Source organism: Rana temporaria, chromosome 1, assembly GCF_905171775.1.
Source record: "Rana temporaria chromosome 1, aRanTem1.1, whole genome shotgun sequence".
NCBI classification, from domain to species: domain Eukaryota; kingdom Metazoa; phylum Chordata; class Amphibia; order Anura; family Ranidae; genus Rana; species Rana temporaria.
In genome coordinates, this window is record NC_053489.1 from 89,539,201 (window position 1) to 89,561,594 (window position 22,394).

At 43.1% G+C, this 22,394-nt stretch overlaps 1 protein-coding gene across 3 annotated transcripts in view; it reads left to right on the forward strand.

The window, feature by feature from the left end:
* Window positions 1-22,217, forward strand: part of SGTB (small glutamine rich tetratricopeptide repeat co-chaperone beta) — a 75,692-nt gene extending 53,475 nt beyond the window's left edge. For 2 of the 3 annotated variants that reach the window (XM_040340168.1, XM_040340160.1), the window contains exons 7-12: window positions 5,114-5,252; window positions 9,621-9,677; window positions 11,871-11,908; window positions 15,930-16,013; window positions 16,140-16,261; window positions 21,287-22,217. In XM_040340168.1, the coding sequence (XP_040196102.1) occupies window positions 5,114-5,252; window positions 9,621-9,677; window positions 11,871-11,908; window positions 15,930-16,013; window positions 16,140-16,251 (430 nt within the window). In that variant the 3' untranslated portion in view covers window positions 16,252-16,261; window positions 21,287-22,217. The remainder of the gene's footprint in view (window positions 1-5,113; window positions 5,253-9,620; window positions 9,678-11,870; window positions 11,909-15,929; window positions 16,014-16,139; window positions 16,262-21,286) is intronic. The other variant, XM_040340176.1, reaches the window with a different exon arrangement.
* Window positions 22,218-22,394: the final 177 nt, after the last annotated feature.

Genomic DNA, 22,394 nt, shown 5'->3' on the forward strand with positions numbered 1-22,394 from the left:
CGTCCTAACGCCTTTGAGAATCTGGGCCAATGTGTATAACTATTAACCCCCCCTAAAGTCAATACTTTGTAGAGCCACCTTTTGCGGCTATCACAGCTCCAAGTCGCTTTGGATAAGTCTCTATGAGCTTGCCACATCTTATCACTGGGATTTTTGCCCATTCCTCCTTGCAAAACTGCTCCAGCTCCTTCAAGTTGGATGGTTTGCGCTTGTGAACAGCAATCTTTAAGTCTGACCACAGATTTTCTATTGGATTGAGGTCTGGGCTTTGACTAGGCCATTCCCACACATTTCCCCTTAACCCATTTAAGTGTTGCTTTAGCAGTGTGTTTGGGGTCATTGTCCTGCTGGAAGGTGAACCTCCGTCCTAGCCTCAAATCACACACAGAGTGGTACAGGTTTTGCTCGAGAATATCCCTGTATTTAGCACCATCCATCTTTCCCTCAACTCTGACCAGTTTCCCAGTCCCAACTGCTGAATATCATCCCCACAGCATGATGCTGCCACCACCATGTTTCACTGTGGGGATGGTGTTCTTTGGGTGATGTGATGTGTTGGGTTTGCACCAGACATAGCATTTTCTTTGATGGCCAAAAAGTAAAATTTTAGTCTCATCAGACCAGAGCACCTTCCTCCATACAATTTGGGAGTCTCCCACATGCCTTTTCGCAAACTCAAAACGTGCCATTTTGTTTTTTACTGAAAGTATTGGCTTTATTCTGGCCACTCTGACAAAAAGCCCAACTCTATGGAACGTGTGGCTTATTGTCGTCCTATGTACAGATACTCCAGTCTCTGCTGTGGAACTCTGCAGCTCCTCCAGGGTTACCTTAGGTCTCTGTGCTGCCTCTCTGATTAATACCCTTCTTGCCCAGTCCGTGAGTTTTGGTGTGCGTCCGTCTCTTGGCAGGTTTGCTGTTGTGCCATGTTTTTTCCAATTGGTTATGATAGATTTGATGGTGCTCCTAGGGATCAAAGATTTGGATATTTTTTATAACCTAACCCTGACTTGTACTTCTCAACAACATTGTCCCTTACTTGTTTTGGTTCCTTGGTCTTCATTGGCAGTATTTGGTTAGTGGTGCCTCTTGCTTAGGTGTTGCAGCCTCTGGGGCCTTTCAAAAAGGTGTGACAGATCATAACACAGATTGCACACGGGTGGACATCATTTCACTAATTATGTGAATTATGAAGGTACTTGGTTGCACCAGAGCTTTTTATGGGCTTCATAACAAAGGGGGTGAATACATACACACATGCCAATTATGATTTTTTTATTTCTGAAAAATTGTTTTATGTATATATTTTTCTAATTTTACTTCACCAACTTATGCCGCGTACACACCATCACTTTATGTGATGAAAAAAAATGACGTTTTTAAAAACGTCACTTTAAATGACCGTGTGTGGGGGAAAACGTCGTTTTATGTCTTGTAAAAAACGACCAAAAAAAATTGAAGCATGCTTCAATTTTATGTGTCGTTTTTCAAAAGTGCACTTTTTACTTCACAGAAATTGACCGTGTGTAGCAAAAAACGTCGTTTTCTAAGACGTTTTTTCATCCACGCATGCCCAGAAGCTACTTATGAAGCAAGCTTCAATGGTAAAACGTGGTGGAACGTAACCTCACTTTGCAAGAACATTGTGAGAAAACGATGGTGTGTAGGCAACTTCGTCTTTGAAAATTGAAGTTTCAAAAACGTCATTTTTTACTTCACAGAAAGTGTCGTTTTTTTTCATCACATAAATTGATGGTGTGTACGCGGCATTAGACTTGGACTATGGTGTTCTGATCCATCACATATAATTCAGATTTAAAAAACATTGAACTAAAGGCTGTAATGTAACAAAATAGGTAAAGCCAAGGGGGGTGAATACCTTTGCAATGCACTGTACTTGAACCTGATTACAGTATTATTACATGTGTATTGTATAAAATATAATTAAGTTATTATAATTTTCTACACAGGGAAGTGTGAAATGAGCCTTTTTAAATCTATCCATTCTTTTACATTTAGGCCTAATGCACACTGGGCGTTTTTAACGCTGCTCCCAGGGGTTTCTGGTGTTTTTTTTTTTTGCTTTTAAATGCCTCTGCATGTTAGCCTATGTGTGGCGTGTTGGCAGAAAAAAAAATGCTTGACTCCTGTAAACACGTCTAAATGAGTGTAAATGCATCTAAATATGCCTAAGTGTTAATTAAATCAATGGCCAGAATAACATTTTATTCTGGCCAATTAAATGAATTAATCCCCAAGTGCTTGACGTGTCTGTTTTTCAAAGCCGGGCACCCCTTCCATAGACTTCCATGTTAAATGGCAATTTCTCTGGTTAATTTGGGGACCCGGTACCAGCCGGTCGTAGGTCCCCTGGACCCGGAACTTGGCACACATGTAACTCCTTTCTCCTCTACAAGTGTGCAAAGTTTGTTGTCTGGGGGACCTACGGTTGGGGAGCACCGATATTTCAAAGCCGGGCACCCCTTCCATAGACTCCCATGTTAAACGACAGTCTAGTCATGGACACAGTGAGGCATGGGCACAGTGAGGCATGGGCAAAGTGAGGCATGGACACAGTGAGGCATGGGCACAGTGAGGCATGCACATGGACACAGTAAGGCAAAGTGAGGCACAGTGAGGCATGCAGATGGACACCCTAGCAGTGGCGGCTGGTGCTCAAAATTTTGGGGGGGCGCAAGTGAAAAAAAAGAAAAAAATGGTAGCCTCACTGTGCCTATCAAACGCAGCCGCTGTGCCATCAATTGTCACCACTGTGCCATGCCATTAAACGCAGTCACTGTGCCATCAATTGTCACCACTGTGCCATGCCATTAAACGCAGCCGCTGTGCCATCAATTGTCACCACTGTGCCATCCCATCAAACGCAGTCACTGTGCCATCAATTGTCACCACCGTGCCATGCCAAACGCAGCCGCTGTGCCATCAATTGTCACCACTGTGCCATGCTATTAAACGCAGCCGCTGTGCCATTAATTGTCACCACTGTGCCATGCCATCAAACGCGGCCACTGTGCTAATTGTCACCACTGTGCCCATTGTTGCCACTGTGCTGTGCCCTTTAATTGTCGCCTCTGTGCCCATTGTTGTCACTGTGCTGTGCCCTTTGTCGCCTCTGTGCCCATTGTTGTCACTGTGCTGTGCCCTTTGTCGCCTCTGTGCCCATTGTTGTCACTGTGCTGTGCCCTTTGTCGCCTCTGTGCCCATTGTTGTCACTGTGCTGTTTGTGCCCTTTTATTGATGCCACTGTGCCCTTTGCCGCTCTATGTCCCCTTTGCCGCTCTCTGTGCCAATTGTCGCCCCTTTCCCTGTAAAATGAACTTACCTGAAGCTTCCATGTCCTCCCTTGATGTCTTGTCCCGCTTGGTGATGCTTCAGCCAATCAGGTTCCTGATAACCAGAATCCGGGAACCTGATTGGCTGAAACGGCCGTCAGTCTTTTCAAAGGAACGCAGGGGGCCTCGTTCCGAGAATAGACATCCGAGAGCCGGAGGGCTGTACTTGGAAAGCCTATGAGAGCCGCTGGCTTTGATAGGCAGTTCCGCTCAGCCAACCAGCTGCCGTTATTCAGGTAACCGGCGCCCTATGTCCGGTTATCTGAATAGACCAGGCAGCTGGCAACCAACAATAACATACATCCGTGCAATTATGCACGAATGTATGTTATTTGCGAGAGGGGGTGGCGCTGCAGCGCCCTCTATGGACGGCAGCCGGAACTGCGGTTAAAATGTAAAAATGACATTTTAGCCGAATAAAAGTTCTTAAAAGGGCCCGTTGTTTTTTTTTTTTTTTGTGACTGCGGGAGGGGGGCGGCGCCCGTGCGTCCCTATGGACGGGCCGCCACTGCACCCTAGGCTTATACTCGAGTCAATGCGTTTTCCCAGTTTTTTGTGGTAAAATTAGGTGCCTTATATTCGAGTATATACAGTATTTATACTTCTTGAAAGTAGGTGTGTAAATTGGGGCAGGCTGGTAGGGACCCCAGTGCATTAAGACGGCCCTGGGCATCAATCATTTTTTTTCTGCCAAAACGTCCAGTGTACATGAGGCCTAATAACAAGTATGTAGCAACATTTTGTTTGGCAAGTTTTGGCTAAAGAATGGAAGAATAAAAATCCCAGTCAGTTTTTTTTAATTTGCTGTTTATGTCCCATAGAAGAGATTTTGTTTTACTTCTTGTCCCAGAGGCAGAACAGGAGGTGACCATTTTCACCAAACAGATGTCTTCATTGGAAGACTTTCCCTCTAATTCTGTTGTGGTGACAACCATAACATTTATGATTTTCCATCACTTCCTGTACTGGTAATCATCGTCACCAAGACAAACAGAGAATGTGAATCTCATCAGCAAGGACACACGCATCAATACAAATCTTACAGGAGTTTTCTTACTTCTGTGCTCTGTCCAGAGCTACATAAAATTGTGTCTCTAGGTATATTTTCTTAATACAGTCAAGGTTAAATGGTTAGGTTGTAAAGTGTGAAATACACCTTTTCTAAAGCTTTTTAAATAATGTCTTATGGTGCCATTTGTGTACAGACGGAAAAAAAATCAACAAAGTAAAGCACCTCTGAGTGCAGGTATTTAATAGGTACAGCAACATGTAATCTCACACTTACATCTGAGTAAGGGATGACAAGCGCCAGGAAGATGAAAAGGGGGGGAAGCCTTCTGAGTTTATCACACAGCAAGTCCTGGTACCCAATGCAGTAGGAGCCACTTGGTGAAAGTAGCCGCGATCTCCGGTGGAAGAAACCGACAGTTGGTCTCGGTGTATGGAAGAGAATGGCGGAGCTCCGTGCTGCAAGAAAGCCGGCTGGCGTGTGACGTCAAGCGGGTATAGGGAAGAAACACTTGCCCTCAGTGCTCATACTTGTCACCTCTTAGACTGGATGTTATACAACATCACTCATAAAAGACTGCTTATTCTATGGACATTACCACTATACCTAATCTATGGACTAGTTTATCCTAATTCTCCGCTTTTTTATATGTATCTGTTTTTATGTATTTATGACATTATTTTAGTTTTGATTCCCTGAATTCCAATATTCCGAGCGTTGACATATTTGTATATATATTCTTTGTGTACAGACGAGCCCTGGCAGCCCTAAATAAATACAAAGAAGCAATCAGCAGCTACCAGAAAGCCTTGGATCTAGATCCCGAAAATGAATCCTATAAGTCCTATCTGAAGATTGCAGAACAGAAAGTCAGACAAGTCCCCAGTCCTGTAAGTGAAATATTTAACTGGTTTATTGGTGTAATAAAGTAAAATGTAACTGTTTTTAATCTAATGATACTATCCTTCCTTGTCTACTGTACCAGTAACTTATCATTTCTATAAAGCAAGTGCCCTAAAGTGGTTGTTAACCCATGCATAAAACTTAACGGGGTTGTAAAGGTAAAAAAAAAAATTCTCTAAATAGCTTCCTTTACCTTAGTTCAGTCCTCCTTCACTTACCTCATCCTTCGATTTTGCTTTTAAATGTCCTTATTTCTTCTGAGAAATCCTCACTTCCTGTTCTTCTGTCTGTAACTACACGCAGTAATGGCAGGCTTTCTCCCTGGTGTGGAGAAAGCCTCTTGAGGGGGGGGGGCGAGCAGGAGTGTCAGGATGCACTCTACTTTGCAGATAAAGGAGCTGTGTGTTAGTGGGCGTCCTGACTCTCCTGCTCACCCCCTCAAGACCAGGGAGAGCCTCCCATTACTGCGTGTAGTTACAGACAGAAGAACAGGAAGTGAGGATTTCTCAGAAGAAATAAGGACATTTAAAAGCAAAATGGAAGGTGATGAGGTAAGTGAAGGAGGACTGCACTAAGGTAAAGGAAGCTATTTAGGGAATTTTTTTTTACCTTTAAAACCCCTTTAATATAATCCTGCTTGTTCCTTAACCACTTAACGCCCGCCGCACGACTATTTACGTCCGCAAAATGTCACGGACAGGCAGATGGGCGTATATATACGTCCTTGCCTTTCCGCGGATCGGGGGTCCGATCGGGACCCCCTCCGCTGCGTGCGGCTTACCTCGGGGAGCGATCCGGGACGCCGTCGCGATCGCTCTCCCCGGAGCTGAAGAACGGGGAGAGCCGTATGTAAACAGGGCTTCCCCGTGCTTCACTGTGGCGGCGCATCGATCGTGTCATCCCCTTTATAGGGGAGACACAATCGATGACATCAGACCTACAGCCACACCCCCCTACTGTTGTAAACACACACTAGGTGAAGCCTAACACGTTCAGCGCCCCCTGTGGTTAACTCCCAAACTGCAACTGTAATTTTCACAATAAACAATGCAATTTAAATGCATTTTTTGCTGTGAAAATGACAATGGTCCCAAAAACGTGTCAAAATTGCCCGAAGTGTCCGCCATAATGTCGCAGTCATGAAAAAAATCGCTGATCGCCGCCATTAGTAGTAAAAAAAAAAAAAATGAATAAAAATGCAATAAAAATATCCCCTATTTTGTAAACGCTATAAATTTTGCGCAAACCAATTGATAAACGCTCATTGCGATTTTTTTTTAATCAAAAATAGGTAGAAGAATACGTATCGGCCTAAACTGAGGAAAAAAATAATTTATATATGTTTTTGGGGGATATTTATTACAGCAAAAAGTAAAAAATATTGAATTTTTTTCAAAATTGTCGCTCTATTTTTGTTTATAGCGCAAAAAATAAAAACCGCAGAGGTGATCAAATACCACCAAAAGAAAGCTCTATTTGTGGGGAAAAAAGGACGCCAATTTTGTTTGGGAGCCACGTGGCACGACCGCGCAATTGTCTGTTAAAGCGACGCAGTGCCGAATCGCAAAACCTGGCCTGGGCATTTAGCTGCCTAAAGGTCCGGGGCTTAAGTGGTTAATGACAGGTGCTCTGTGTTTTATAGAAATAAATGCAGTTTATACCTTATTCGAAAGCACCAATCAGCGCTCTCGTCTTTTCAGATTTTCAGATTTTCTTTCTTATTTTCATATTTTCAAATTTTTGGATTTCCAGATTTTCGAATGACCAAATCTCTTCAGATTCAGAAATGTGGAAATTTGAAAATCTGAAAATAGGAAAGAAAATACGAGAATTCGAAAGACTTAAAATACAAAAATAATAACGAAAATCCGAAAATTCTGATATTTGGAATTTCCGAATTTTCAATTTTCTGAAATTTCGAATTTACTAATTTATTCGAAATCACAAATGACCCAAAAAAAAAAAAAAAACCCTGAAGGAAACAAAAACAAAACAAATCTTTTGGCAGTGCACGTCTTACCTATACATGGCCTTTGCAGCAAGAAACGCATGAAAGGGCGATGCATGTCAAAAATGTTTAATTCCAAGCTCACTTGCCAGCCTGCAACAAAACAAATTGACCCTAACAGTTCACGTTAAAACCAAGGGGTTTCATTCGCACACATTTGCAAATACACGTGCAAGCTGCAGCGGGCACGTCACAGCGCCCCAGTATACTGCAATCTTAACCAGTGGCGGTGCGTCCATAAGGGCGCAGGGGCACCGCCCCCTCTCTCCAACCACCCCCTCTATGACCAATGGATAGATTCATGCTATTCTATTTTAGGGCGTCTGAATTACAGCGGCGGGGGTGTTTTTAAAGCACCTGATTAGAGCAATAGGGTTTATTAGGCATCAAAAAAGGTGACCTACGGGCGCCATGGTGTGTTAGAACAGAGAATGAATATTCGCTTTCCTAACACTGAACCGCCTCTCCGCCAATCAGGTGCTTGGGCCTGTAACGCATTACCTGATTGGCTGAAACGACAGGCGCTGTCATTGGATGCCTATCGGGAGGAAAGGACGGGAGGAGTGGCATAGAGGACACCGCGGGGGGGGGGGGGGGGGTTCACAGTGGCGGCATTTGATGGGCACAGTGGCAGCATTTGATGGGCACAGTGGCGGCATTTGATGGGCACAGTGGCGGCATTTTATGGGCACAGTGGCTGCATTTGATGGCACAGTGGCTGCAATTGATGTTTTATTTTTCCAGAATCGTTCAGTTTGTTTGCGCCCCTTAAAAATTTTGAGCACCAGCCGCCACTGGTCCTAACGCTATAATTTTAAGAGTCTCCTGAGTTGGAGCTCATATATAATAATGGATAGATTAATAGCAGGTATGCCTGGAGAAGAATTTACCCCCTTCCTGACCAGAGCACTTTTTGTAATACGGCACTGCGTTGCTTTAGCTGACAAGTGTGCGGTCGTGTGAAGTTGCACCCAAACAAAATTTACGTCCTTTTTTTCCCACAAATAGAGCTTTCTTTTGGTGGTATGTGATCACCTCTGTGGTTTTTATTTTTTGCGCTATAAACAAAAAAATGTGTACATTTTGGGAAAAAAAGCCATATTTTTTACTTTTTGCTTTAATAAATATCCCCAAAAAATATATAAAAAATAATAATTTCTTTCTCAGTTTAGGCCAATATGTATTCTTCTACATATTGTTGGTAAAGAAAAAATTGCAATAAGCGTATATTGATTGGTTTGCGCAAAAGTTATATAAATAGGGGATAGATTTATGGCATTTATATTATTATTTTTTTATTAGTAATGGCGGCAATCTGCGATTTTTATCAGACACATCGGACACTTTTGACACTATTTTGGAACCAGTGACATTTATACAGCGATCAGTTCTATAAAAATACACTGATTACGGTGTAAATGACACTGACAGAGAAGCGGTAAAACACTAGGGGGCGAACAAGGGGATGTGTTCTAACTGTAGGGGGAATGGGCTCACTACAACATGACAAAGATCCATGCTCCCAATGACCCCTGTGATGTTGCTAGGCAGAACAGGGAAATGCCTTGTTTACATAGGCATCTCCCCATTCTACGGCTCCGTGTCACGATCGCGGGCTTCCGGTGGACATCGAGTCTGAGGGATCCGTGGGCACGCTCACGGAGTACGCGGCAGAAGCGCACGCGTGCCTCTAAGCCGCAATTTAAAGGGGACGTACAGGTACGCCCATTTGCCCAGCCGTGTCATTGTGCCAACGTATATTGTCGTACAGTGGTTGGCAAGGGGTTAAAGGTATAGGGACACCCAACAATAACACAATGGCAGCGAAGGTATCCAGTCAATCCCCTTACAAATTCACCAACAGTACAAACAAATGGTAACCACCCCAACCTATAACTGGCCTTTGTTTAGTTAATATCATGTTCTGGGTGAAGTTTAATGGCTAGATATGTTTATAGGCACTATTGGAGATTAAAAGCTGTCTTGGCATGCCTTCCCGAAAATGGGCCTTTTTTAGGTTGTGTCTGTAATACAGGACTGCTAATAATAGTTATCCTAGTTAAATAGGTTACAAAAGACACATGTCTATCAAGTTCAACTGAAGGACACAAATAAATTAATTTAAATTTGTATCCTCAGAATCCAAAACCCTCAGGTAAACCAGAGGAAATAAAAAAAAAAAAAAAAAAATGGTCCGATTTACTCCAACAGGGGGAAAAAATTCTCCCTGATCCTCCAAGGCAATCAGATCTCTGGATCAGCCATCTACAGTGTTCTTTCTTATAAATATTATTATCCAGATGTATTCAATGCATTCTTGTATAATTCACCTCTGCTTTTCCTATAGACAAGTGCTGGATTTGATATGGCAAGTCTCATGAATAACCCAGCCTTCGTGAGCATGGTGAGATGTTCCTGTACTTTACATTTATGCTCTGGAACAATTATTGTTGATCCTTGTTAATTAAAGTCAACTAAAGCCAAACTAAATTACTAAATTGGATGCCATGGTAGTTGGTTGTTACTTTGCTGGAGATGCTTTATATCACCCAAAGTGTTCCTAACACAAAGAAGTCCAAAAAAAGTCAGAGAAAATTGGTTGGCATTGGTCTTTAGGTGATCAAATGATAAAATTGAGCATAGATTTTTTTTTTTTTTTGGGCCACCACCATAGAATTAAAACTGAACTCAAAGCAAGCGGTGAAATAACTTCCTGAAATACATGTATGGGAACTGCTTTATGTACTGAAGGATTTGTTATTCTCTACCGTTAGCTTGGCAGAACCTGTTCTGTAGGACTGTAGGACAATAAACGGAGTCATCAAAAGGAGTCATCAACTCAGCTCACTTTGGTCTTTACTTCTGTCCAAATGTTCACTATCAGCAAATATTTATTAGATGCGCCTGATTGTCTCTGATTGCTTCCCCTCCCTCTTCCAGCGCTGTTGTGTAGGATACTGCATTTCGCTGATATCAACACAAATGTGGAATGCATAATTAGTGTTATTTTTATATCTGCCATAAATTCAAGTGACTCTAAATGATACCCTTATCATCTAAAAATAATCCGTACACATCCACTAGTTGATGGTCAGGTAATCTATTTTTCAGTAAATCATTTCTCACTGTGTTTTACTGCCTTCTTCTAAGGTCCTCCTTAAGATCCCGGTTCTCCTTAAAATCCCAGTCCTCTTCATTTGCTCCCTCACTTCCATTTGTCTGGAAGGGGCAGTGCAGTTGTGGTCATGTGCACTAGTCTATGCATACTGCAAATCCTATGGTCCATAGCCTCTAGCCCATCTCTGGAGCGAACAAGAGAAGGTGACTATATTCAGTGGGATGATGGAAAGCAAATGTAGCCAACATCTAACGGAGGTCGGATCACAGCAGCAAAAAAAACAAAAAAAAAACATGAATTTGGAGATTTGGTGGAGGCTGATAGCAATAGAATGTACTTTTAAGCAGTAGCGGCCCATCCATAAGGGGCACAGGGGCCACCCCCCCTAATTCATGTGCTGGCCCCTAATCTACATGCAGGACACTGGGGCACAAATGATTACAGCCTGAGGCTCTAATTGGCTTGAAAAAAAGAGTGGGCTCGGGGAGCAGAGCACTGCACGCTTAGCCCACCCAGTTTTGTGACAATAGCGAATTTATATTCGCTATTGTCTTCCTGATTCTCCTCCAGGCCAATCAGGAAGCGATCGTATTGGCCGCCAAGGAGGAAGAGACAGAGGGTAAAGCTGGCTTGAAGCCAAGGTGGAGGAGATGCAGGGTGAAGCTGGCGTGAAGCCGAGGAGGAGGAGACGCAGTGTGAAACTGGCGTGAAGCCGAGGAGGAGGAGACGCAGGGTGAAGCTGGCGTGAAGCCGAGGAGGAGGAGACGCAGGGTGAAGCTGGCGTGAAGCCAAGGAGGAGGAGACGCAGGGTAAAGCTGGCATGAAGCCGAGGAGGAGGAGACACAGGGTGCAGCTGACGTGAAGCCGAGGAGGAGGAGACGTAGGGTGAAGCTGGCATGAAGCTGAGAAAGAGGAGATTCAGGGTGAAGCTGGCGTGAAGCCGAGGAGGAGGAGATGCAGGGTGAAGCCGCCAAGGAGAAAGCACTGCCCGCGACCTAGATGGGGTAAGTGCAGGGCTGGTGGGCTGAAGAACGAGTGACGGTTTGACTGATTGACCGACTGACCAACGACCGTCGGTTGGGTGGTTTGTTTTTTTCCACCCCCCCAAAAAAATGAAGCACCAGCCGCCACTGCTTCTAAGTATGTTTTTGTGCTTAGAATAAGTGTGTGAATGGAATTTTAAGTTTTCTTCTTACGAACCACTAGCCTAGGCAGTATGGTTTTTTAACCTCCCATTCACTTGACTCATACAAAGTGTGAACATGCTGATAAATCACAGCCTGGAGGGAGCATAGATCATTTGGGTCACATCTTATCGTGTGACACCTCCTGTACAAGTGACAGAATGCCAGCAGTAGTGACTGGGGCAAGGAAGTGGTTAAACTGAATGTACTGTAACACAATAAATGTATCGATTGACTATAACTGTTCATTGCTATTAATGAGCCTATATGTTTTATTTTCCCACTCCTCTTCCAGGCAGCCAGCTTGATGCAGGATCCACAAGTGCAACGACTGTAAGCTCTTGATATTGTCATCTTTTTTATGTAGATTACTAGTTTTAATTAGGCATAAAATCGTGCAAAGATTATTATTTGTTTTGCCTTTACTGGGTGTCATCAAGATCACCCTTAGGAATGATCCCAGAATGTAACGTATCACATTTACGTTACGCCACCGCAAGATTTACGGGCAAGTGCTTGATTCACAAAGCACTTGCCTGTAAAGTTGCAGCGGCGTAGCGTAAATCCGCACGGCGCAAGCCCGCCTAATTCAAATGATCCGGGTAGGTGGCGTGGATCATTTAAATTAGGCGCGTTCCCGCGCCGATCGTACTGCGCATGCGCCGTCCCTAAAATTTCCCGACGTGCATTGCGCTAAATGACGTTGCAAGGACGTCATTGGTTTCGACGTTAACGTAAATGGCGTCCAGCGCCATTCACGGACGACTTACGCAAACGACATAAAATTTTCAAATTTTGACGCGGGAACGACGGCCATACTTAACATTGGCTACGCCACCTAGGGGGCAGCTTTATCTTTACGCCGCGCATCTCTTACGGAAACGGCGTAAATTTACTGCAACGGGCAAGCGTACGTTCGTGAATCGGCGTAACGACTCATTTGCATATTCTACGCCGACCGCAATGGAAGCGCCACCTAGCGGCCAGCGTAAATATTGCTGATACGCCGGCGTAACTCTTTGAGAATCTGGCCCACAGAGTTAATTTCTATTAAAGTGGAGGTTCACCCAAAAACTCAATTTTTAACATTAGATTGAGGCTCATTTTGGGAAGCGGAATCGGGTGTTTTTTTCAAAATCGAAGCAGTACTTACCGTTTTAGAGATAGATCTTCTCCGTTGCTTCCGGGTATGGGCAGCGGGACTGGGCGTTCCTATTTGATTGACAGGCTTCCGACGGTCGCATACATCGCGTCACGATTTTCCGAAAGTAGCCGAACGTCGGTGCGCAGGCGCCGTATAGAGCCGCACCGACGTTCGGCTTCTTTCGGCTACTCGTGACGCGATGTATGCGACCGTCGAGAGCGTGTCGGAAGCCTGTCAATCAAATAGGAACGCCCAGTCCCGAAGACCATACCCGGAAGCGGCGGGGAAGATCTATCTCTAAAATGGTAAGTACTGCTTCGATTTAAAAAAAACACCCGATTCTGCTTCCCAAAATGAGCCTCAATCTAATGTTAAAAATTGTTTTTCGGGTGAACTCCCGCTTTAAGTGTTGATTAATTACATCCTATTACACCCAAATGCAAAGCAGTATGTTTTCCAAATAGTTCTCATTTTTATACAGTAAAAGAGAAACTATACAGCAAAGAATGCTCCGTCCCAAGGAAACATTGGTTTGGCAATAAATATATATTTCTATCACTTTATAAGTCCTTTGAGTACATTAATACATTTTTCTTAATACAGTGCCTAATAGATTTCTGAGGTTTAAATAAGACCGTTTCCACTTGCATACTCCATAAGCATACCTCCCAACTGTCCCTGATTTCGAGGGACTGTCCCTGATTTGGAACAAAGTCCCTCTTTCCTCCTCATTTGTCCCTCATTTTAGTCTGATCTATATAGTTGTATATAAAGAGTACTACTTATCTATCAAAAAGTGTTTTACAGTGCTAAACCTTTCAGCCAATTTCTAAATGACAAAAGCCAATATAAAGAAATAATAAAGGCAATAAAGCACTTGTGGGTTTAACCAACTATTTTATTTGTACAATGCTTTTTTAAGGGGAGCATGGCAGGGGGTGTGTCCTATGTCTACTTACTTTTGCTAATAGATGTCCCTCATTGCCTTCTTTAGAAAGCTGGGAGGTATGCATAAGGCCCCTTGCACATGGGGTAATCGAGCTGTAGTGCGTCCCTCCCAGCGTTTTAGTGTGCCAGGGAGGGACAGGGGCAGCGTCCATTCCCACTGCAGGCAGTCTGTCAAAGTCTATGCCAGGCTGAGTTTGGATGGGGCAGAACGCTGTACTGAGCGGTACTTATGTTTAGGAACCTATGCATTCAGGGACAAATGCCCAGAAAGCAGCTCTTGTGCTTTCCAGATCTTCATCTCTGAACTGACATGGCTCTAAGTGCTGGTACAATTCATTACACCGTTCAGCCCCGTCCAACCGCAGCCTCCCATAGATTTTTTCGGGCTGCCTGCAGCGGGCTGGATGTTTCACCTGTCCCTCTGCACTAAAACAACAGCCCCATGTTTAAAGGTCCTTGGACGGGTTTTAATCATTGGCACTGAATTTGGAACGCCTGCTTTCTAATTTCATGGTTTAGAAGTGGTGGTAAATGTAGAGGTGTACCGACCTTTTTTACATGATAAGGGCCCGTTTCACATGGATGTTCCGCTTTGTGCATTTTTAAAATGTAGTTGGATGTGAACAGATAACGTATGTTCTGTTTATGTAAATTTTTAGGCAAGAAACATATTTTTTCTTTATATTTTTGTCACCTATGACAAATAATAAAAATCTGATGCAAAAATAGGTGTAAACTGAACAGAAGTGAACTGAACTGATGGATATGTAAACAGAACTAACCTGATGTAGCAAGGGCCCCCGACCCCTAGTGGCCTAATGGTGACCTCCAGAGTCAGGGAGAGCTGACATCCTTCTGTGTAAAGTGGACGCTTCTTGAATTCAAAGAGATTAATTGTCTCTTAAACAGAACTGTGGGAGAGAGGCTTAAAGCGGATGTGTGCTGAAAAAAAAAATTAAAAGCCAGCAGCTACAAATACTGCAGCTGCTGACTTTTAATATTAGGACACTTACCTGTCCTGGAGTCCAGTGCCGTGACTCTGCTGCTCCCCCTGCCATCCACGATGAGGGAACCAGGAAGTGAAGCACTCCGGCTTCACTGCCCGGTTCCCTATGGCGCATGGGCGAGTCACGCTGCGCCTGCCGATTGGCTCCCGCTGTGTACTGGGAGTCGAGTGTTGCCAGCACACAACGGGGGGGGGGGGGGCGGGAGGTGACGTCATGCCCGCAGTCTGCCCGAGGCTGTTGTGGCCGGAAGTGGGTGCAAATACCTGACAGGTATCTGCACCCCCCCTGAGGGGGGGAGGGCTCCGATCAGCGTGAGTTCCACTTTAGGGTGGAGCTCTGCTTTAAGGTCAGGACAACCTTGAGTAGATGAAATGTTAATTGGCAGACTTTGAGACTTCTATAGGCAGACAGTCATGCAGGGAAAGGCATCCAGCCAGACACCCCATCTGCACCCCGTCTTCGGCTCTATACTCACTCTGATAGGCAGCCGGCGGGGAGAAATGTCAGCTGCTGTAGTGCATTTATCTTGCTCCAGTGGGATCACTGCGCTGAGAACCCATGGCATACCGCAGGAGATGTGTTGCATGTGCCCTGGTTGCCCGGTTCTGCCTCTCATCCAACTTCATTATGTAATTATGTAAAGATTTGTATGTTGTGATCAGATCCCCTCTTAAGCGCCTCACAAAGCTGCTGAATGGCAGTCACTAACTCTCTGCTCGGGAAGCTCTGAGAACTGGCCGATTGGCGATGTTTGATTGCTTGGTTCTTAGTGTTGGAGCCGGAGGGGGATAGATCTATCTAGGCAAGTATAATTTAGGAAACAACCCAAACCCCATACTTCTCTTTTAAACCCCTTCATGACCGTGAAACACATAGATGTGGCATCCAAGAAGTGAGGATTAAATCTTTTATGCTGCATATACGTGTTCCTGTGTTTGTGCTGAAAGCACGCTCTGTTGCGCGCTTACAGCACTGACAGCCTTGGGTCTTGTGCTAACAATTGGGACTCAGGGGAACTGTATCATGATCACTGTGATTGCCTCTGATTGCCTGTCACAGTGATAATTCATTCTGAAGCCCACCAATGTTGTTCCTCCTTTGTGAAGAGGAGAAACAACAGACGTCACTGCTAGCGAGTAGGCAAATTACTGCAGAAAAACAGTTCCAGGGGTTCACATACTCTTTACTGCCACTATATGAAAACGACTGCATTGTTACTGTGCAGCACTTACTTGACTTGTTTAACCTCTTGCAGGATGTCTGGAATGATGTCCAATGCTGGAGGGGGTCCCGCAGCTGGTGTTGGAGGGCTAACAGACCTCTCAGGTCTTATACAAGCGTAAGTATGTCATCTCTTAGGTCTTTGTGATTGTTCATAAAACTCAATAAAAACAGGTTCATAAAAAAGAAAATAGAATTCCACATAACAATAATGGTGATAAACCGTTTCATCCATGTTTTGTAGTGGACAACAGTTTGCACAACAGATTCAGCAGCAAAACCCTGAACTGATACAACAACTTAGAAACCATGTGCGAAGTCGATCTTTCAGTGGGACCACCGAAGAGCATTCATGACATTGCACAGGTTTGTACCAGATAGATATACATATTTACACAATGACAATGTATAGGTACAGCGAGGCTCTGCCTGGGTTCATTCTGAAACTTCTGTTCTATGTAATTCCATGTATTCCAAAGCTCTGTTTTAGCATCTGACATTCTCTTTGTTAAATTAAACCTGTCAGCATTGGTTAAGGCCCAATAGAATAGACTGCGTACCTACCTTTCCGGCAGATAATTTATTATGCCACTTGAGCTGGCTAGATGGGTCAAATACCCCATCACATGCAGTTATTTTTCCATTGACTCAAATGGTACTATAGGACATACAAGCTGGTAGGACTTACCCTTGTTTTCTAATGGAGGTATTCAACCTATCCATTCAGTCGAGTAAAGTGGAAGGAAAATTATAAATGTTTTTCAACATTTTTTACAAATAAATATGTGAAAAGTGTGGCGTGCATTTGTATTCAGCCCCCCTGAGTCAATACTTTGTAGAACCACCTTTCATTGTAATTACAGCTGCAAGTCTATTTGGGTATATCTCTACCAGCTTTGCACATCTAGAGAGTGACATTTTTGCCCATTCATCTTTGCAAAATAGCTCACGCTCTGTCAGATTGGATGGAGAGCGTCTGTGAACAGCAATTTTCTGTCTTGCCACAGATTCTCAAATGGATTTAGGTCTGGACTTTGACTGGGCCATTCTAACACATGAATATGCTTTGACCTAAACCATTCCATTGTAGCTCTAACTGTATGTTTAGGCTCATTGTCCTGCTGGAAGGTGAACCTCCACCCCAGTCTCAAGTATCTTGCAGACCCTAATGACCCGTACACATGATCCAAAAATCGGAGGAAAAATACCGCTTTTGAAGCGATCATACGATAATCGGAACGTTAGTACAGAGCTTTCGAGAGCCGATCACGACAATTCATCCGATATGATTAGATTGGACAAGCACGAAAATTTTCCTCATACGATACCGGACCGTAAAGCAGGAACAAAGATTGTCTCTGGACAGCCACACACTGAAAAAATTATAGCCTTTATTGAAAAAAGGACAGCATTACAAGTCACAGCAACGTAAAATAAAATGATTTCATTTCTACTTGCGACTATTAGGCGAAAAAAGTTGCACGATCTGTCATCCGATTTTCGGGTTGTGTGTACGGGCCATTACAGGTTCTCTTCTAAGATTGACACAAACAGGAAAAGAGTAACGGGTCCTATAAAGGCATATCAACAAGAAAGTATTTGTTATCTATACCCTTATTCCACTCACCAGTATGTGGTGCTGTTACCATAACCATACCAAACAGAGCACATACAGGTAGGATGAAAGCCAGGTAAGGCTACCTGGATCAACAAGCGGCTACTTAGGCAACAGAGGGTTTTATTCAGGCTTAATTATAAAAGTACAAAATGTATTTGTTTCAAAAATTATACAAAATTGAAAAATAAAAGGTCATAATACGAATAGCGTTATCTTAGCAACTTCACACACAGTGCTTCAACCAAATACATTTTGTACTTTTAGGCCTCATTTCCACTGGCGTTTTTACAGCCACGTTTCTGAGCGTTTTTTACAGCTTAAAAACGCCTGTCCATGTTATTCTATGGCTTCATTTCCACATAGGCGTTTTTGAGCTGCAAGTGGCATAGACGTTTTTGAGCTGTAAAAAAAACGCAGGACCAGGGCGTTCTGAAGCTCCAGAGTAGAGCTGTAAAAACGCCAGACGTTAAAAAACGCTCAAAAACGCGCGAAAACGCTCAAAAACGCGACCGCGGTATTTTTAAATCTGCAGCTCACAAAAAAAAAAAATTTTTTTTTTTTTTTTTTTTTTTACAAAATAAACATGGACAGGCGTTTTTAAGCTGTAAAAAAGCCTAACAACAGTGGCTGTAAAAACGCCAGTGGAAATGAAGCCTAAGCCTGATTAAGACCCTCTGTTGCTTAAGTAGTTGCTTGTTTTTTTTTAACCAGAAAAAATTAAGTTTATTGAGATGCAAAAGAGAAGTACATACATGTCAAACATTGGATCAACATACACCGGCATTGAATATGAGATTTGCAGTCATATACTGTACATTTCAGGCTTTTACGCTGTACCGCACCCGGTTTCGTGCTCATGAGCTCATCATTACCAACAGTAAAAGAAGAAACCATATATACACAGGAACCATGAGATGTAAAGCAGCCCATTTTTCCTCGCCTACCAGCCACTAACCCTCCCCACCCGCCAGAAACTCAAACCGTGCATGTTTCCCCATCCTCTAGCCACCTGTCCCATACACTGGAGAACTTCTGCGGACGCCCCCTATGGACATATATCATCTTCCTGTAAGGAAGAGTGATGTTCACCTCCCTCTTCCAAGTAGTTGCTTGTTTACCCAGGTAGCCTTACCTGGGTTTCATCCTATAAGCTGTCTTCTAAGATTGCCCTGTATTTGGCACCATCCATCTTCCCATCAACTCTGACCAGCTTTCCTGTCCCTGCTGAAGAAAAGCATCCCCACAACATGATGCTGCCACCACCATGTTTCATGGTGGGGATGGTTTGTTTAGGGTGATGTGCAGTGTTAGTTTTCCACCACACATAGCGTTTTGCTTTTAGGCCAAAAAGTTAAATTTTGGTCTTATCTGACCAGAGCACCTTTTTCCACGTTTGCTGTGTCCCCCGCATGGCTTCTCGCAAACTGCTAACTGGACTTCATATGGGATTTTTTCAGCAATGGCTTTCTTCTTACCACTCTTCCATAAAGGGCAGATTTGTGGAGAGCACAACTAATAGTTGTCCTGTGGACAGATTCTCCCACCTGAGCTGTGGATCTCTGCAGCTCCTCCAGAGTTACCATAGGCCTCTTGGCTGTTTCTGATTAATGCTCTCCCTGCCCGGCCTGTCAGTTTAGGTGGACGGCCATGTCTTGGTAGGTTTGCAGTTGTGCCATACTCTTTCCATTTTCAGATGATGGATTGAACAGTGCTCCTTAAGATTTTCAAAGCTTGGGATATTTTTTTATAACCTAACCCTGATTTAAACTTCTCCACAACTTTATCTCTGACCTGTCTGGTGTGTTCCTTGGCGTTCATGATGCTGTTTGTTCACTAAGGTTCTCTAACAAACCTCTGAGGGCTTCACAGAACAACTGTAATAATAGTGAAATTAAATTACACACAGGTGGACTCTATTTACTAATTAGGTGACTTCTAAAGGCAATTAGTTCCACCACTAGATTTTAGTTAGGGGTATTCCACCTACGAACCTCCAGTTGTTCAGGAACTACAATTCCCATATAGCCTAGTCATGTCTGTGAATGTCAGTGTGTTACAATGCCTCATGGGATGTGTAGTTCTACAACAGCTGGAGGGCCGTAGTTTGGGGATCCCTGTATTAGAGTAAAGGGGGCTGAATACAAATGCTCGACACACTTTTCATATATTTATTTGTAAAAAAAAAGGAAAACTGTGTATCATTTTCCTTCCACTTCACAATTATGTGCCACTTTGTGTTGGTCTATCTATCACATAAAATCCCAATATAATACATTTACAATTTTGGTTGTAACATGACAAAATGTGGAAAATTTCAAGGGGTATAAATCATTTTTCAAGGCACTTTATATATTGTACATGATTATTATTATTCAGGATTTATATAGCGCCAACAGTTTATGCAGCACTTTATAATATAAAAGTGAGACAATACGGTTATAATCAGTGGCGGTTCGTCCATAGAGGGCGCTGGAGCGCCGCCCCCTCTGGCTCTCACCGCCACTGAGTCTAATAACATAGATTCATGCATTGCACGAATCTATGTTATTGTCCCGCTGCCGCCCACTATTCAGCTGGCCGGATGTTGAGCGCCAGCCAGCTGAATAACGGCAGCTGGTTCGCTGTACGGAAGTGCCTATCAGAGCCAACGGCTCTGATAGGCTTTCCGAGTACATCCCTCAGCCTTCCGGATGCTTATCCAGGGAACGTACCGGGGTGCGTTCCTTGGATAAGACTTACAGGCGTCTCTGCCAATCAGGTTGACCGGTTCTGGCTATCGGTAACCTGATTGGCTAACCCGCCCGGGACACACACAGCTGTCACCGCCAGTGACACTGCCGCCATTGACACCACACCGCCGCCACCAACGCCCAGGTATTGTGTCTTTGTCTGATCGCACACAGGGCTGAGCATTCACGCCACCAGCTTTGTACTACTGCACGTGGGTTGTGTCAGTGGGCTCCCCCCCCGTGTGTGTGTGTGTGCGGCTCCTGGGCATGCATGGGGGTATATAGTGAGGGCAGGTGACAGCCTGAAGATCCATCTCATACTAGATGGCATAGGAGATTTAGTCATGATGATGGGTGTCATGCTGACATCTGGTTTCAATTCATTACAAACATTGCACGGAGCCTGATGTGTGGAGGCTTCATTCATAAGCGGACGATTTTTGTTGCAGATGAAAAAATCCATTGCTTTCATTTACAGACTTTTTATAGTATATATAATATATCTACTGCTAGTTATATGCAGATTGCTTTGGCAATTGGGGTATTTAATGGAAGGTCAGGTGTACCCCAGGAGATCAGTGTACAGGAGGGGGTGATGGACTCAGGGAGGGCATGTGTACTTTGTAGAGGGCATCTTCGTTTACAGACGACTGAACATGGCATATGACATTTATTTTATATGGAATATACATGGTATTTGTAGTTTATACAAGTCACCTCATTTATTGTTTATAAAATATAAACAGAAATTATAGTTTATAGAATTTAGATGGCATTTATAGTTTATAGCATATAGATGGCATTTATAGTTTATAGCAAATCGATACCAGTTATAGAATATAGAGGGCATTTATAGTTTATAGCATATAGATGGTATTTATTGTTTATAGAATATCAATGGCATTTATAGAATATAGAGGGCATTTATAGTTTATAGATGGCATTTATAGTTTATAGCAAGCACAGGGAGAACATGCAAACATCAGTGCAGCTATACTGTATATCTTAATGTTAGTGAATTAACTTGTCTGAGTTTTATTTCAGGTGGTTATTCACACATGGGACACTAACCGACCACTGAACACGTTAACAAAAGTGGCTGACAGAGCTGAGCTTCCGTCAGGTAGCATCCCTGAGTTCGCTCCATTGTCACACACATGCAGCTACAGCAGAGCATGGGAACCTGTAGTACATCATATGGCGAGATCCATATAGGAGAGGAATCTGCCAAAACCTCCATACTATCTTCATTTTTATGTATGTTTTGTTGTAAATGAAATATTGATATATAGTATGTTCAAAGTTCTGTTTTTCTTGTAACATACAGATCATGAAATAACTAAAGATGAAAAGCTTCCAGTGTATTTTGTACCGTTGTCTCACAATGTTCTTATTTACAGTGGACAGACAATAGCGGTTGATAGAAATCTTATTGTACATCATCTTCACTCTCCCAGTGTGAGAACAGTACTGGAATTGTAACAATTGCTGTTTAAGAACTATTTCTATTCAGTATTATGCTGCTAATTTTTTTGTTAGGTCAATCAGCATTCAGGCCTGATTCACACCTATGCAGGTTGCAATTTGCACATTGCAGGTACATTTAGCATTTTTCAATACACATTTTTGATCCATTGAAGTCTATGGAACCAAAAACCAGAAAAAAAAATCCCTGGCTATTTCCATAAAATACAGATAAGAACTACTGTAACATCCATAGGAAACCATGTTAAATGGATTGTAGTCCGTTTCTGCAACACTGAAAATGCACTAAAAATTGCATAAGTGTGAACCAGGCCTTAAGGTACTCATAGCCTTAGAATTTTGCCGTAATTTCTATGTGGTTTCATTAGCTATTTCATGAAAATCCTGTCTTTCAACACATAAGGATTAAGTCCTCGAAATGTATGAATTATTTCATTTATGTTCATTATTTTATTTCAAAATACCTTCAATAAACAATTTGATTCACATAGATAAATACTAAAATAGTTGTGCCATATTTTCTACAACAAATAGTTGAACCCTAGGTAAGCTGCAAAATAAACAATCGAAATATATTTATAAAGCCAAAGGTTTGTGGAAACCTGACCATATCACACCACTATGAGCTTGTTGCACATCCAGTTCTCCAATTCCATCTCCATTGTCA